Raw genomic sequence first — 15,431 nt, 5'->3', positions numbered from 1 at the left:
TGAGAAGAGGCAATTGTCCCCATCCAGGAAAAAACACCCAGGGAGGCTTGTTTAATCGATGGAGAAGGGCTATAAGTTCAACTGATAGGCTGTAATTAAAGACAGAAGGCAGAGTCCAAGGATTACAGGGCATATGCATCAGGTCCCTGCTTGTGCTAGATAAGCCTGATGGCTCCTCTATGGGCATGGAAAGACCTCCTTGCAGAACGTTTGTGTGTTCAGCTTCCAGCCCTGGATGGAGATTAGATTTTATACTTTTATTGAGCAGGAGGGAGATGGCATTTCTGTCTCCTGGCCTCAGAAGAAGAGTTTTCTGTCCTACAGTCTTTAATGATTTGAAAATATTCTCTCTTTTAAAGTGAAACACAAGATTCAGCATGTTTTTAGGTTGTTTTTTAATCTTATAACTTACTTTGATAATTAAAAACATACCACAGAACAAAGGACTTTGATAATGGAACTGCTTCAGAACTGTGAGGACCGAAGTCCTCGGTCACACCGACTCTCATTCAGAGCACATTTAACCTTGCATAATTTTTTTGTTTGTTGTTTTTGTTTTACTCCCTAAAGGGCTCCCTCTCCTCTTCCTGACAGACACTTTGGAAACTAAACGCCTTCCTGACAGAAGGATCCAGCTCTCTTCCTCTACCTTTTTCATTTGACTTCTACAAATCCCCCCACTGTTCATGGTGCCAGGATGCAGCTTTTGACTTCCACAGCAACTGCCATCAGCTGGTCCCAAACCTAGAAGACTGGAATACACTAAGAAAAAGTACTTTTCAAGTTTTCTGTTGCCTACATCACCTAAGAGCCCTGTTCCCACAAGTCTCAGACTAGACAAGCTTCTGGCACCACCACTGGCATTGCCTAGATGCTACTGCCCACAAGAACCAGTGATCGCTTGGCTTCCCAGGCCTCATCGCTGTGACATTCCTCACATTTCTGACTACAAGATGACCCCTGACATTATTATCAGTCCACTCAACTTCCCCCAGCACAGTGATCCAAGCTGGGTACTTTCCCAGCCAGGCAGGCTTGTTGAGCTGCTGGAAGGGCAGAGATAAAGTGCTGGAAAACTGAGTGAAAAACCCAAGGAGAATAGCATGTAAAGGAAAGGTCAAAAGATACATGTGATTTACATGAAGTCTCAGCAGTTTCAGAGTCTTTAAATTTTCACATACACCCTCATCCCCATTAATATTTTCTGTGTTGGCCTCAGGGAGGCCAGAATGGTTATCACGTTAGGAAACATGGTGCCCAATGAATTTAATACTTCAGCCAGGGAAAGGTCTTGCAGAACATTATTCTATGCATTCATTGTACCATGATAAAAAGATACATAAGAGTCTCCCTGTATGTGGATGAATTACTCAACCCCTTGCTTCAAAGAAATGTTTAGCAGCAGACTTTGCCATCAAGCACCTAAAGATGAAGTTCACTCACACGAGAGCAGCACCACAAGCATGACACAATGACATGTGCCTCATTTCACAGCCATATACCTAGGCAAAGCTTCCAGGAGGGCTTCTCCCAAGGGAACACATCACATTTAACCTGTTCATCTTTCTGTGAAGAAAAATTGCTCCTTATTTACCTAGAGGGATGATCAAAAATCTCATGTAGCCAAGCCAGTCTGGGGTTTTGTGAGACAGCTGCTCTACAAAGAGCCTCAATACAGCACTGAGGTAATTCTGGGCTCCGGCCACAGCAATTTTAATTGGATTTGGAGGCTGTGAATTGCAGTTACAGCTAGACAGAAAAAGATGAAACATATTCACAATTGTGCTTCCAACCAGTTATTGCAGAACAAGTAAAAAATCCCAGTGTTTAATAACAGCCACAGCACAAGAGAGCTCATTCAATACACAAGACAATATCACAATGATTACCAGCAGCTTAAAACATTATTAATAAAAATGTTAACATTGTTCAGTAACTTTCTTAATTGGTCTCCTTGCTCCTCCTTTCACACATTTTGATTATCTAAAGAGCTAGACTCAGCTATCTAGGTTAGGATGTACCTATTGCAACTAACTGCTGTGTCAGAGAACATACTCAAGGTATCTGCAGCCTGCAGTAGGTATCTAGGGAATGCCTTGAGGAACTAATCTAGGAATTATGTGGGAGGGGGGAGCATGAACTATTGAAAAAAAACTACCTATTAGATTTGCATGTTTTACTGCTTATTAGATCTGACCTACGAGGCAGCCTCCAAAGCACAAGCTTTTAAAACCACCAGTGTTGACTGAAGGAGACTTGTATCCTCACACACGCAGCAGAACAGCAATAACTTTGCAGAGCTGGCGAGTGCTGAAGAGCCACACAACTCTGACTTCAGGAGAGTAGATTGGGGAGAATCATTGGAAGGGAGAAGCATTTATCAGCTACTGGATGGAAAACTCCCTGGACACTGCAGCACAGGAGCTGAGACTCGACAAGCAACACAAGCATGATGAGAACTTACTATCTCTGTATCCTGGAGACAATAGTGCTGAAAGCTGCCTGAATATCAGCTGAGGAGCATGTGCAGACCACTGGCAAAGTATGCTTTTGCAAGACATCTGATAGGTACTGAGGAGAGGAGAGAACAGAACATTTTATAGTCCTTTTTTTGGTACAGTTTGTTAAAGAAGAAAATCTGCCTCCCCCAGCCTCCTACGTATTCTCACATCCAAGCGTGGGCATTCTCCCCATGCTCAATTTTTAAGAGATACAGCTATTCCCCAAATACCTCATCCTTGTGTATCACCCAAAGGAGAGCTCTTCTTCTAGGAAAATGGAAGCATTGCCTTCTTGGCAAACACCAACACTATATCCAAAGCATGGCAACAACAGCTCTAGAACAGCGGGGGCTTTTTGGCCATAGAGAGCAGGGCAGCAGCAGAAGGCCACTGGGTAAGAGCAGATGCTGTCTACTCATCTGCTTCTGGAACTGCAGTTACATCTTGTATTTCAAAAGGACTTCAACAAATGCAACGTTCCACCCACCCTCAAGCACTAAAAAAGGGAAGGGTGCTACCAGCACACATATTCCTCATGAGGGACTATTTCCCCTCCATGCAGCTAATGGGAAACAAGTGAACACACATCTTAGGTATGCATGGACATAATATTTGTGAGACTCAGCAATTATCTCACGCTTTCAGGTTCTGCACCGCTACTCTATACACCCCAGTCAACATTATCTTCGTGTCCTCTGATACTGAAGGCACAAGGTGCTAAAACTACTGGAAGACAACCTACAATGCTTTCTTGTCTATCTCTAGAAGGCACTTCTTTGTCTTCCAAGTATAGAGAAACTGGAACCACTAGCTCAGTTGGTATTTTTCCTCTCTCAGACAATGAGACCCTGGTTCTTCCAGAAGCAGAAAGCCAAAACAGACAACATAGCTCCACAAGCCTGGCATAAATTCTACTGGTGACAACCACCAAGCATGTTTACTGGTTATCTTACACATGTATTTTATTGCTTTCTCAGACTACGGTTCTGAAAGGAACAACGTTTGTTCCAAACTCATAACAAACTCCCCCATGTTGCCTGCATAAGCAGGCACTGCTCAGGGTTCTCCTTAACACAACTATCGCTCAACTCAGAAAAGATAAGGTGACATACCTGTGGACAGGAATCACAAGTGTGCGTGCAAGGCAACAGAGCTGACCTGAAATATTTTCTCCTGTGTTGACCACCTGTGCCTAGAAATCTGAGTCTAAACCACAGGTCAGTCCTCCCTGCTTCCTTTGCCCCAGTCTACCACAGCTGAGAGGCAGGCTCTTGAGTGCAAGTGTCTAGCCATTCCCAGAGTGCTGCTAACCAAACGGAATGGCATTTCCTAGAAGAGAAAAAAACCTCTGCAGAAAGACTCAGGTGGCAAAGACTGACAAGATCCACAGCATCGCCTGGTCAAATGAAATCCAATCTGTAGGCACTGAACACTCAGTATGCTGCCAGCCCCCACGCACCACCACTGCTCTTCCAACCAAGCAGCAGAACCTACTTGGTTAGTGGTAGAGCTCAAGGCCTGTCCATTCCTGAGGAGGAACAGTGAAGGAGAACTGTGCTTCAGGTAACGTCTCCTGCCTTTACCTGGCCTTGCCAGTCAGAAGTATTGACAAGAATAATGTTTTCTGGCAGCTGATCATCGGAAACCAGGATGTGATTTAGTTGGTCATACACTGTTTTCCTGGGGATCTGGAAATAAAGACACAGAGAACAGTAGGAGATGTCAGCTCTAATCATTAAGCCATCAGCTCCGGCTCTTGCAGTTCATGAGAGGTGGCTGTGCATGGCTGGCCAGTGCTCAGTCACCCTGTCACCAAAGGCACACAGGCAGCCCTGCCAGCTGCTGGGACTGACACCCATCGGCTTCTTCAATACTGCACTACTCTGCAGGCTCCTCCATTAGCCAGCTTGGTTTTGTTGGCCATTACTCCTTCTGCCATGCACTTTTACTTATATCACTTCATATCAGCTAACAGTAGCCCAAGGAATTTTGGATTCATAAAAGCCAGGAACAGTCTCCAAGGAGGGAATTAAGCGAGCCCTGCAGCTAACAAAAGCATGGCATACATGCTCTGCATGTCAGCCCCCTTTTGCAATCCCTAGCAATTTGCCTTATTTCAAAGGATTAATTTCCTCAACACACCCGTGTTCATTTCTAATAATGACAATCTGTTCCAGTGTTTTCAGTTTATGGCAGGTTGACAAAGCAACAAGCTGGCAAAACCCAGCAGACTGGATGGAAGATAAACTATCAGCCAAGACATAAATCCCCTTCTTCCTGAAGCTGCAGGGCCCAGTTTCTTTCCAGCAGGGACAACAATTGGACCACAAGGAAAGGCACCACAGGAGGCAGTTGGAGAAGAGGAAAAACTACAAGTGGCTGCAGAGACAGAAATCTTTTTCACACCTGTAAGTGGTGCCGGGTGTCTGGAGAGCGTTCATTGTCCAGACTGTTCGCTCTCTCGTTCTGTGGCCTCACTGGCTGCCTCTCCTTCAGAGACGTGCTCCTTCCCCGACGTCCCGTCTGCTTCCCTTCAGACCTGCTGGAGAGATGTGCTTGCATGCCAGAGCTGGCTCATATCTGAGCAACGTACACCTCCCAAATCCCAGATCACCCAGTCTGACAACAATGTGAGTGGAGGCATTGGGGAATTGTGTACATAGATCTGAGCTAGAGACCTACTAATTCTGCTTTTGATAGTGGAGGGCACACGGTTCAGCTACAGAACATGTTCCCAGGAGTCTCAGGCAGATTTCCACAGCCCATGCTGAGACCCACAACATCACCCTGCTACTGCTACACCAGCGTAATAGGATCCAGCCACACAAACTGCAGTCACACATGCAAAAGCAGCACAGAAACACCTCTTTGAAAGAACATGTATTTGCTTGCAAATGACCGGAGAACAATATGGTGGGGTTGCTGAAGCCCACATTCACTACCCTATTTGGGAAGGTTTAACAGGACATAGGTTAGACTTGACAATCGCATTTAAGGCCAAAATCTGCATCAGACTTTGACGTTGCAACAGTATCTTCAAGCAAGCATCTCCAGGGTTTTATAAAAACTTCATTGGACATGGAATGGTTACAACACAGGAGACACAAGAAATCTTAGAGCAGTGCTGCCCTTCAGGATTCTGAGCATTCATTTATCAAGTACTCAAGATCCATCACTTCAGTGCCTGAACACAAGGAGGGTCTCCTTGCAGTCTGTGGCTTAAGGCCATTCTGAACAAATGCTAGCAAGCTGTCTGTGACTTCCCGAGCAGCCTTGCAACAGGGGCAAGGCTGCGTCACCACTCTACCTGGTGGACGGGATAATGAGGGACTCTGTCTTCGTGATCTTCCCACTGGGTGGGAGCTTCTCGACGAACACATCTGGTGTGGGAAGTTCAGCTTCCTGGGCCTCGGCTTGCTGGTTAGATTCCTGCAAAAACACAGGGAACAGAGTCATCAGGAACAAACCCTCCCTTCTGTCTCACCACAAGGGCTGGCAGGAGGGACCAGGTTCATCTCTGTCTGGAGCACACTCTTCTAGACATGCCGCTCACTGCCATAAAGGAGAAACCATAAGGGCTCTCTGGAGCTACTAGTTCCCAGCTCTGCCTCACAAGCAAGCTGGGGGTAGGAAAGGTGCTCAGGTATACCATGGGGAATAGGCATCTCCCCAGCTCAAAGCCAGGAACATGCCTCCTCATGCAACACAGATTAATTCAGCTCATCCAAATGAACTAAGCAGAGGGAGAAAGACATGGGAAAAATGTTACAAACTGCATGTCCCTGGAAGAGCAACCTGAGCTTTGAGATTTTTTTACCCCAGGACCAGCTTGATTTCTGCCAATTCAGCTTGAAGAAATACTCCCTATAAAATGGAACAGCCCTGAAAAACACTTTTCAGGACGATACACGTGCTCAGTAGCACACTTTGGGCCAGCCTTCCTCAAAACAAGAGAAATGCTGTTTAAACAGGTCTCATAAAGCATTTCAGTTTCAAAAGGTTAAAACACAAGAACCTCCAACAACTAAGGTCAGAAGGAGAACTCAGCATTATTTCCATCACTGCAGCTAACGTTACCTACGGAAGTTATGTTGCTTGTGCAATTGTATGAATGCACAGACATGCCACAGACTGCAGTCCACAGCTGACACCCAAAGTGACAGGAGGAACATTAACAAGTGCATTTTCAACTTACATAACAGACAGTGTCAGAAATACTGTCCCCTGCATGCTTGGTTCCAAGACTTTTTGTCTTTTCAGGCACTTCTACCTGCTTGAGAGGAGAAAAGTCATCAGGAGATACGGCACCAGCATGGTTTTCAGCCACACTCTCTGAAATCAGGTGTTTCAAAAGACACACTTCTCTGCTTAAACATTGCACAGCCCTAGAGAATGACCAGGAGTGCTTCTTGGTCACACCAGGACTGAACACAGTGTGGGCTGTGGCAAAGCAGTAGCTGATGCACAACCAACAGCAGAGGCAAGGAAGTGCCCTCGAATAGGACTGATATTCTATGTGCCTGATTTGCTATTCATACCATTAGCAAGTATTCAGTACATAACATGAAGATGTCCCCTTGAGTTAATACTTGCTTTAAAATAAAAAAACCCCACCACCCCCCAAAACAACAACATGTCATCTTAGCAAAATATTCATATCTCCGTATCAAAGTCTTTGGAGGAGATCAGAGAAGGTGCTTTAATTTACACATGCAAACAGAGACAGTGCTGGTCTGCTATATTACCTGCAGATAGACAAGCTTCTAGAAACATGACTTACAGGACTTGATGGCTCCCTCTGGCTCCTGATACTGTGGATACTACCAATTTCTGTCTGAGAGCTGGAGTGTGACAGTCCTTCAAAATAAGGTCTGAATAAGGAAAGCAAAACCAGTTGCATATTATTAAAAACACCAAGAGAGAAAGCCCACCACATTCACAGCAAAGCAACATGACTGTTCTCAGGGTGTCTTACTACTCTCCAATGGTTCCAGTAAAATTTATAGGCTACTTTTGAAAGCATGGGGGAGGTGTCCAGGACAGCAAGAAAACCCAGAAAGTCCAGGGACCCCTGTCTAGCCCTGACATTAACCAACCAACATCCATCTCATGGATCCAACAGGTCACCCGTCACACAACAGACCATATTATAAAGCTCTTACTCAGAACACCTGCACGTTCTGACACTACACACCAAACAGCAACTTTAGTTTCCATAAAATCCAGGACACGTGGGTCCAGCATTTTCCCACAGCAGAAGAGAACCCACATTGACCCCACACAAGCAGTGGTATCCTCACTATCCCAAGCACCAGGTGCAAAGTTTCACATTGCAATTCTTGTTTCAGCTTTGCAAATGCTGATTGAACTACAGGCTGCTCCAGAGAGGTTCTAGCTCAACTGAAACACAGTAAGTAGAGATACTGCACCTACAGTCATTCTGCTCCTGCGGGTAAGCGATTCTTGGTGCGAATACGCATCTTATTTCCAGCTTGCCATCTGGATTTGGCTGCCAGCCCTAGGATCCAATTACACATTTGCTCAGTAAGATAAGGTAGCGCATACAATCAGATTGCGCTTCCACAAGAAAAGGCAGCTCATCACACCAGGCTACAAGGCTTAATTACCATTTAAGGAACTGATTTCTTTTTTTTGTTGAAGGGAAAACCTGCCTACAAGCATCAGCATTTATCACATCCCTTTCAAGATACAAAGACAAGAACTGAACACAGCAAACCACAAAGTGTCTCCCCAGGACCAGACACAGCAAGTTCTTATTCCAGCAATATTCCAGCAACCACACATCCCAGAACAGTTACCTACTCAGCTCCAGGGAACGAGACACGAGCTCTCAGTGTGTATAGTACAACATTTTGGATTGTTTCAAAGCAGCTGCTTACCACAACACATTTACTTTCAAAGCCCTTCAAGGTAGGGCCTACCAACTGGCAATATATTGGGTCAAATTCCAAATGTCTTTATAAGCCACCAGCCCCATCACTCACCACTGCTGCCCCAGTCTATCCTTGACACCTTCTGGCTCACTGACAGGAAATAAGTCACTCCAAACTCAAGATCTATTCTTAGCCCAACTAGGTTATTCTGCATTAATTAGGATATTATGACACTGGTAATTAGCTGGCATTTAGCAGATACTGTACTGACCAGCTGCAGGGTTAGGCTCTGCTTGTTATACAGCCATCACAAGGCCAGAGCATACAACCACATATCAGTCAGAAGCATGAGCATGGCTCAGTCTCATGTTTTTGGTCTTTATTTGGCAGGGACATGACACAGCTCTGTTAGCTCAGGGTTCTACATCTGCTTGAGACCCTGAGCCAGTGATCCCCAGCCCAGCTCCATAGTCCTGTGGTTGCTCACACATCAGTGCCCACAACACCTGCTTCTGAACAGGCTTGTGTGTATCTACATGTGCTGCAGTCAGTCCCCTTGGCCCTGATGAGCTCCTCTGTTTCCCACAGTTCTGCTTCCTTAATCCTTGCAAAGACTCCACACAGGGTCTTCTCAGCTTTTCCAGAAAGATACAGTCTGCCTTGTCCATCCCTGCCTCTAATCCTGAAGTTTCCAACTGCATCTTCTGCCTCAGCACAGATTTCCTGGTTGTTTCTAACACCTCTTCAAAATACCTATGCAGGGTTTAACTCTACTGCCTGTCTGTCAGCAATTCCTACCCTTGTGCTCAGGTGGTGGAGCAGGCAGAGCATCTGCAAAGGGAACAAGAATGGAATGAGACTGAAGGGAAGTCACACCCCACCCTACCACCCCCAGCTCACAAGCAGTCATTCACATTGTAACAGCACACACTTGGGCTACCAGGCCAGGTCAAGAAGAGGAAAAAAAACAGGATGGAGAGGTGGGGGGGGGGAAAAAAAAAAAAAAAAAAAAAATCTAATCTGCACTGATGCTGTGCATGGTCTCGCTCTGCCCCAGCATCAGCCACCCCACACTTACTTTAACTTTGGCTTTGGAGTGCTCAAGACACTGTCATCATCCTCCATTTCTGGCCCGCTGTCACTGGGGTTCTCTATATCCAGTGTGTCATACAAAAGGTCCAAGTCCTCCTCCACCTCTGGAACGTGCTCTGCCGGGTCCTGCTCTGAATCCAGGACCTACACGCAGGACAAAAGCAGTGATCACTGAGTCTGCCAGGAGCCAGACAGAGCCCACATCTCCTGAGGTCCACCAAGGATGGCAGCACACCAGTCTGGTGAGTAAGATTCTGTTCCTAGTGCAAGGATACTACATCCAACAGAAACATTAAGAGAAGTGCTTGGGGCTTGGGTCAAGCTTGTCAGTGTCTGGTTAACAAGCTATTAGCCAGAGATGTCCATTATTCAACCCTATTCTATAAACAAAGCTTTAAAAAGGTCCCTAATGCAGCTCCAGTTTTCTTAGAAAAAACACAGAAATGCAGTACTCCCAGCGTAACCTGTCTTGGGTTTTACTGAAAAAGTTGCCATGACACCTCCTGATTTGATACCAAAGCAGTTAGAAATGACAGAAATGTCCACAGGAGGCACCTGAAACTCCAACAAGGATCAGATGCCAGCCACACGCAAAGCCGAAGAGAACAGGTATCTCACACAAAACTTGCACAGGTTGCTTTGCAGATACACCAGAGTAAACAGGCAGCTGTGCACAGTTCAGGGCTTGCTTTTTGAATGGCAGTTCTAGAAAAAAAGTGGCAGCTCAGCTGGCTGAGACCTCAGCTACGGGTGCTGACTCTGCTGAGCTAACTTGGGAAGAACAGCAAAGCTAACAGGACTGTTTGGAAGGGTAAGAAAGCATGAGGAGTTACTCTTTCCCACAAGCCACAAAATGAGCACACAGCCATAAAGCCAATTGAGATTTAACTGGTTTTATATTAACATTACACAGGTTTCTTGGGTCCTGGATCTCTTTCCTTTTCAGCTCTGACCAGACAGCTGACTCCCCTGTAGACCTGTATTTCCTATCCAAGTTTTTAATGTCTTGCCTGGCTGTTCTAGTAACATGATCAAATAGGCTGGGATTTAACTTCACAAGCAATATACACCATAGACTACTTGCCTTTGAAAGGGTCAAAGATAATTTCAAAGCAGTCTGCAAAACTGATGAGTGTACACATGGCTGCCAAAATCTGCTCTTGGTAAAACATGGTGAAACGACATTTTAAAGTTGGCCCTCAAGCCTCTGTGCAAGGCCAGGGCATAAGGAGAGGTCACATCCACTGCAGACTTGAAAACAAAAAGAAGGGAACTGGAGGAAGGAAACAGGAAAATGTTCCTGAAGACTAAAGCAAGATGCACCAAGCAGAGGGCAACACACAAGACAAGAAGGCTTACAGAATTAATTACTTACCTCATCAGACACTTTAAACCTCTTCAGCAGTGCCACAACCTTCTGCTTGAAGTTTTGTTGCTGCAAGTCAAAGACACTTTTACATGAGTAAAGTGTTAAGTGAACTGTTTTCTCCCAGTCTGCAAGAAGCTCAAACATATCTGACACTAGTGCTCTAGTTGCTGCCTCAATCAAACAGCTCCTGGCACCACAAACTAAGCCTCTGCTGTTCTTATGCCAAAATCAGCTTTTCCCCATGTATGATACTTTCATTCCTGCATTACAATAACCTAGGTCCCACTCCACCAAGCATTATTAATCTTCTGGACCTGACGGATGGCACACTCTTGGTTGGACACACAATGGATAATGAAGTATTTTACCTGCCAGATCGCCTCCTGTACCTATTTGATATATTTCTGGCAAACATTTGACAGTCAGCTTTTCTGATTCTTAACAAGGGTGAGCCAACACAAGCATCTACCCACTGACCCAAAGTACAAATGTGTTTTCTAACAAATAAAGCAGTGATTTTTCCAGGAGCTTGCAGTTTATCCTGGCAGGCTCATTTATTTGACTAGCAGCACCGTTGAAAAGTTGTGGGGCTTGTTCTCAACACTTGCCTATCAGAAAAATGCTGAGTCTGATACCCCCAGATCCTGGACACAGCAGGCACCAAGTCCAAAACAACACAAACCAAAACGCGGCACTGCCTTTGTGTTTCCTTGCCCCCAAGGGCTCCCTCTCTCTTGCAGGACCAAAAAAGCTGAGATTTGCCATGAGCTGCCCAGCCCTTCTCCATCCATCACTGTGCAACCTAGTATGTATTTAGGTTATACATTCTGAAGAAAAGGAAGATAAGAAGAGGCCAGGTGTGAGTGCTGGTACAGAGCATTTGAGGTGGCATCCCTGCATCAGGAGGAAAGGGAGGAGAAAATGGTTGGCACCAAGCCACTCTTACGTGAAGGAAGTTGCTCTTTTCTGGCTCTCCTGTATCTCACATGAGCTGCTCTTGGAAGTCCAACTAACTGCTCCCACTCTGGCCTCAGACACGTCACACTGCCGCATGCCTCCAAACCTAACCCTTTACCTCTGAACTCGGATCCTGTGAGCTGCAACCACCTTCTAGACTGATGAAATTTAGGTGAAATAAATCCACCAGGCCTCAGACAAGACTCTCCAAAGACTGCCCTGCTTCTGTCCCCAATGCACTTGTGAGGTTGAGCTGTCCTCTGGCTCAGGATGCCAAGCAGAACCATCCATCACACAGTAGCTCAGGTGACACGGCAAGAGCTGTTTGCTGGCATTAATGGTTTGACAGCTGGCAGACAGGAGGCCTGGTTTGGAGCTGGGTTGATGCTAACTGGCAGCATCAAACCCAGTTTTGCAAAAACCCCACACGTTGCAGGTTCAGTATCAGTTCAGAGGTTGGGGCTAGAAAGATGTTATTATGAGGAAGTTATTTGCTTAATAACCAAGTGGTGTATTTTGTCCTGCCTGGTCACTGCCTCTTGAAAATAATACTAAGGACACCAAGGACATGAATTAGCATGTTCCTGGTCTCACAGGGTCTTTTTTGTGCCAGATTCATGTCAAAGTAGGGTTTATTTCAGACCTTATCAAAACATGGATTTCAGAAACAGCCTCACAAGAGGTACAATGATCTCCAAACTTACTCCTAATTCCAAAAACAACCTTAGCCTGTCCTGGTGATTCTGAGTTATTGTCATCACAGACATGCATAAACACTTGCATATGCAGAAAGCTGCATTACGGCACGGGCAAGCACAAGTCACTGCTCCACACTGAAGTGCAGCCTTGCAGGCATAGACATGCTTGCTGCGAGAGGGCGGATAGCTGCATGCAGCTTACCAAAGCTTTCAATATCCAGCTATTTCTTTTGCCTCAGCACCACATGCATCTGTCAAGCTCCAGCCCCTCTCTGAGCTACTTCATTTTAAAACCTTCCCACTGGCCTCTCCCACACAGAGCACAAACAGAAGAGCTTTCCTTCACTTAAAGCTACTTCCAGGATTTATGTGAACATGGACCCTGCAATTGGCTTCTTCACAGGGGTGGAATTTCATACACTTAGATGACAGCACATGCACACACCTTGGACAGTCCCACTCCCTGAACTGGCTGCTTTTGCTAACTCTTCGCATGCTGCAATCGTGTTCCCAAGCCCTCTGCTGGGCCAGCACATCTGGTGCTGCTGTTCCCATAAGCCACATGCACTGCGCATCCTCGCCAAACCCCATCTGTGTTAGTAAAACTAATTTCCACCGACCCTGGTTATGGACGTCGTTCTTACTATCGATCTCCGCTGCTTCTTGGGCTTCCCCAGCTCGTACTCATCATCATCCAAATCCTGAATAGAAAGAGGATTCCTGTGTTACCTTTGTGATTTGGGGACACATGAGCATTTAAGTGCTAAAACCATTCCCTCTATGAAGATGAACCTGCCGCTCTGTCTTTCAGGCTTTCAGCATTTGTCTTAATTGCAGTTATGATGTTTGATGGCAGAGGGAAAAGGAAGTGAACCAGGTCTGCAGAGAGCCAGGAGTAACAACTTGGAGAGGTGAAACACCCTAGTTCTACACTCAAGGAACAAGGATAGCCACAGACCCACATTTCGGTGGGTTCCTCTCTCAGTACCCTCCAAGAGGTGCAAGGCCAATACAAACCAAACTCAAAAGCATCTCACATCTACCCAGGGCATTCTCTACAAGGACCTATTTTGCAGATGGTATTAAAGAGTAAAGATTGACTCAGACCCCACTGGCCCTTTAATTACAACTGGGGATCTAGCTGGGCTCTTTGAATCCAATCAGCATTACAGAAGCAATCAACTGATGCTTTGACCATTAAGCAGAGAAACACACAAAGATGCTAATGTTTCAGTGTTTAAAGGAAGCTCAAGTGTAAACACATGAAGAGAAATTACAGCATGGTGGAATAAATGGGTTACTAACTGCAGTGGCAGAAGGCCCTGCACAAACACTTGGTGACAGTCTCGCACTGTCATGGTTTAGCTAAAGAAATAGGCTTTTAGTTTCAATCATGAGCTGAGAGTGTGTATGCTCTACTGAAGCTCTCACACGGAGAAGCCATGCCCTAAACAGTACCTGGCCCTGTACGGCATCATCACTGGCCTCCTGCTCAGAAGAGAAGCTCTCGTACTCTTCCTCGGAATAGTTGTCTGAAAGGGAAGGAAAGAGGGGAGAGATCCTGTGAAATTCCTTTAAGGTGAGGGGACAGTCATCTCAGGAGCAGAAACTGCCATCTAACAGCCACAAAGCAAGAAAGGAGGCACACGAAGAGATGCCTGCCAGTTTATCTTCTATCTGTGCTAGAACCAGTGAGATGAGAAATGCCTGGATGTACGGAACAAGGAGAAATCTTGTGATAGGAAGGAAGGACCAGAAAGCAGATATGGCTCCTTGAAACACCACCCTTTTTGCCATGGCAAGAACCACTTGGTAGACAGCAGCAAGTAAAGAGGTTTCTGCACATGGGAAATTACTTTTCCCCCTAACATGGGCATAACTGGCTTAAAGAATCAAAGTAAGACATGCCAGTAGAGTCTAAATCCTTTATTGAAATGACACTTGGGTAAGCTGCCCGGCCTTCAGCAACACCACACAAGCAACTGTATGCCCTACCTTCAACAGCCACTCTTCTAGCAGTGAGCAGAAGGCTGGTACCACACAAAAAGATTGTCACGAGTAGAAAACAAATTACTTCCCTATATATTGCATAAAACCATGGATTTATACTCATTAAACTAGGCCACAGTCCACAGCAAAACAGGTTGCGGGCTTGAGGGTCTCATCTAAGTTAATGAGATTTATTGTGGAATATGCAAAGGAAAACCAATCCGGAAAAATAGCTTAAATGTGAACCTCCTGAATACAACACTGTTAGCCAGGTGAGAAGCTCCAGGTTCTCAACACACCCACCAGTAATGGTGGAAGAGCATTGCCAAGAACACAGCTAACCCTTGCTGGATGGCTCAGGCCTGGTGTGAGACACAGGAGCAGCTTCGACAATTCAATCCCTGTCACACTCCCTGCTTACACAGCAACAGGTTTGCAAAGTTGGTTTTCTTTGCACCAATCAGTTATAGACACAGCAACTTGTGTAAACCAGTTTTCATTTGTCCCAGGAAGCACCTAAGCCCAGATGGCATTTAATTCTAGGAAGACACTGGTCCTCAGAGCAGGTGGTTCTACTCTTACCTGTAGACTTGATTTTCTGGCTGGGCTGCATAGTGCTGTCGTCATGGTCAATTGGCTGACTTGACAAGGAGAAGATCCAGATTTCTGCTACCTTCACTGCAGCCTCTTTGATGTTGCTGAAAAGGCTCAGAACCTGCCCACCTTCTGTTGGGTGCTGCATGACCTGAGACGGAAATTAAGCAGTACAAATCTGCATATAAATGATATAAATGTATTTAAACTTGCATCATTTGCATACTACAAGAGTTATTTATGTTAATAGAGTTACTCTACATTTCCAAGTACAAAAGCAAGCCAACACACTGCAACTGCAGGAGCCACTTGCAGGCAACACACTATGCTGGTAGAG

General features: G+C 45.6%; 1 protein-coding gene across 17 annotated transcripts in view; it reads right to left on the bottom strand.

Annotated features, from left to right (window-relative positions):
* The window catches only part of PACS2 (phosphofurin acidic cluster sorting protein 2), a 70,466-nt gene that overhangs the window by 20,132 nt on the left and 34,903 nt on the right, over positions 1-15,431 (bottom strand). For 5 of the 17 annotated variants that reach the window (XM_065072252.1, XM_065072258.1, XM_065072265.1 and 2 more), the window contains 12 exons: positions 15,083-15,245; positions 13,970-14,043; positions 13,132-13,212; positions 10,863-10,922; positions 9,474-9,631; positions 7,282-7,372; positions 6,697-6,774; positions 5,809-5,930; positions 4,908-5,043; positions 4,085-4,189; positions 2,465-2,571; positions 1,595-1,749 (listed from right to left, as the gene is read on the bottom strand). In XM_065072252.1, coding sequence (XP_064928324.1) covers positions 1,595-1,749; positions 2,465-2,571; positions 4,085-4,189; positions 4,908-5,043; positions 5,809-5,930; positions 6,697-6,774; positions 7,282-7,372; positions 9,474-9,631; positions 10,863-10,922; positions 13,132-13,212; positions 13,970-14,043; positions 15,083-15,245 — 1,330 coding nt within the window. The remainder of the gene's footprint in view (positions 1-1,594; positions 1,750-2,464; positions 2,572-4,084; positions 4,190-4,907; positions 5,044-5,808; positions 5,931-6,696; positions 6,775-7,281; positions 7,373-9,473; positions 9,632-10,862; positions 10,923-13,131; positions 13,213-13,969; positions 14,044-15,082; positions 15,246-15,431) is intronic. The other 12 variants (XM_065072253.1, XM_065072260.1, XM_065072266.1 and 9 more) reach the window with 7 other exon arrangements.

The sequence above is a fragment of the Columba livia genome, chromosome 8, assembly GCF_036013475.1.
Source record: "Columba livia isolate bColLiv1 breed racing homer chromosome 8, bColLiv1.pat.W.v2, whole genome shotgun sequence".
Classification (NCBI taxonomy): Eukaryota; Metazoa; Chordata; class Aves; order Columbiformes; family Columbidae; genus Columba; species Columba livia.
The sequence above is the reverse complement of the archived record's forward strand: the minus strand, read 5'-3'. Positions and strand labels throughout refer to the sequence as shown.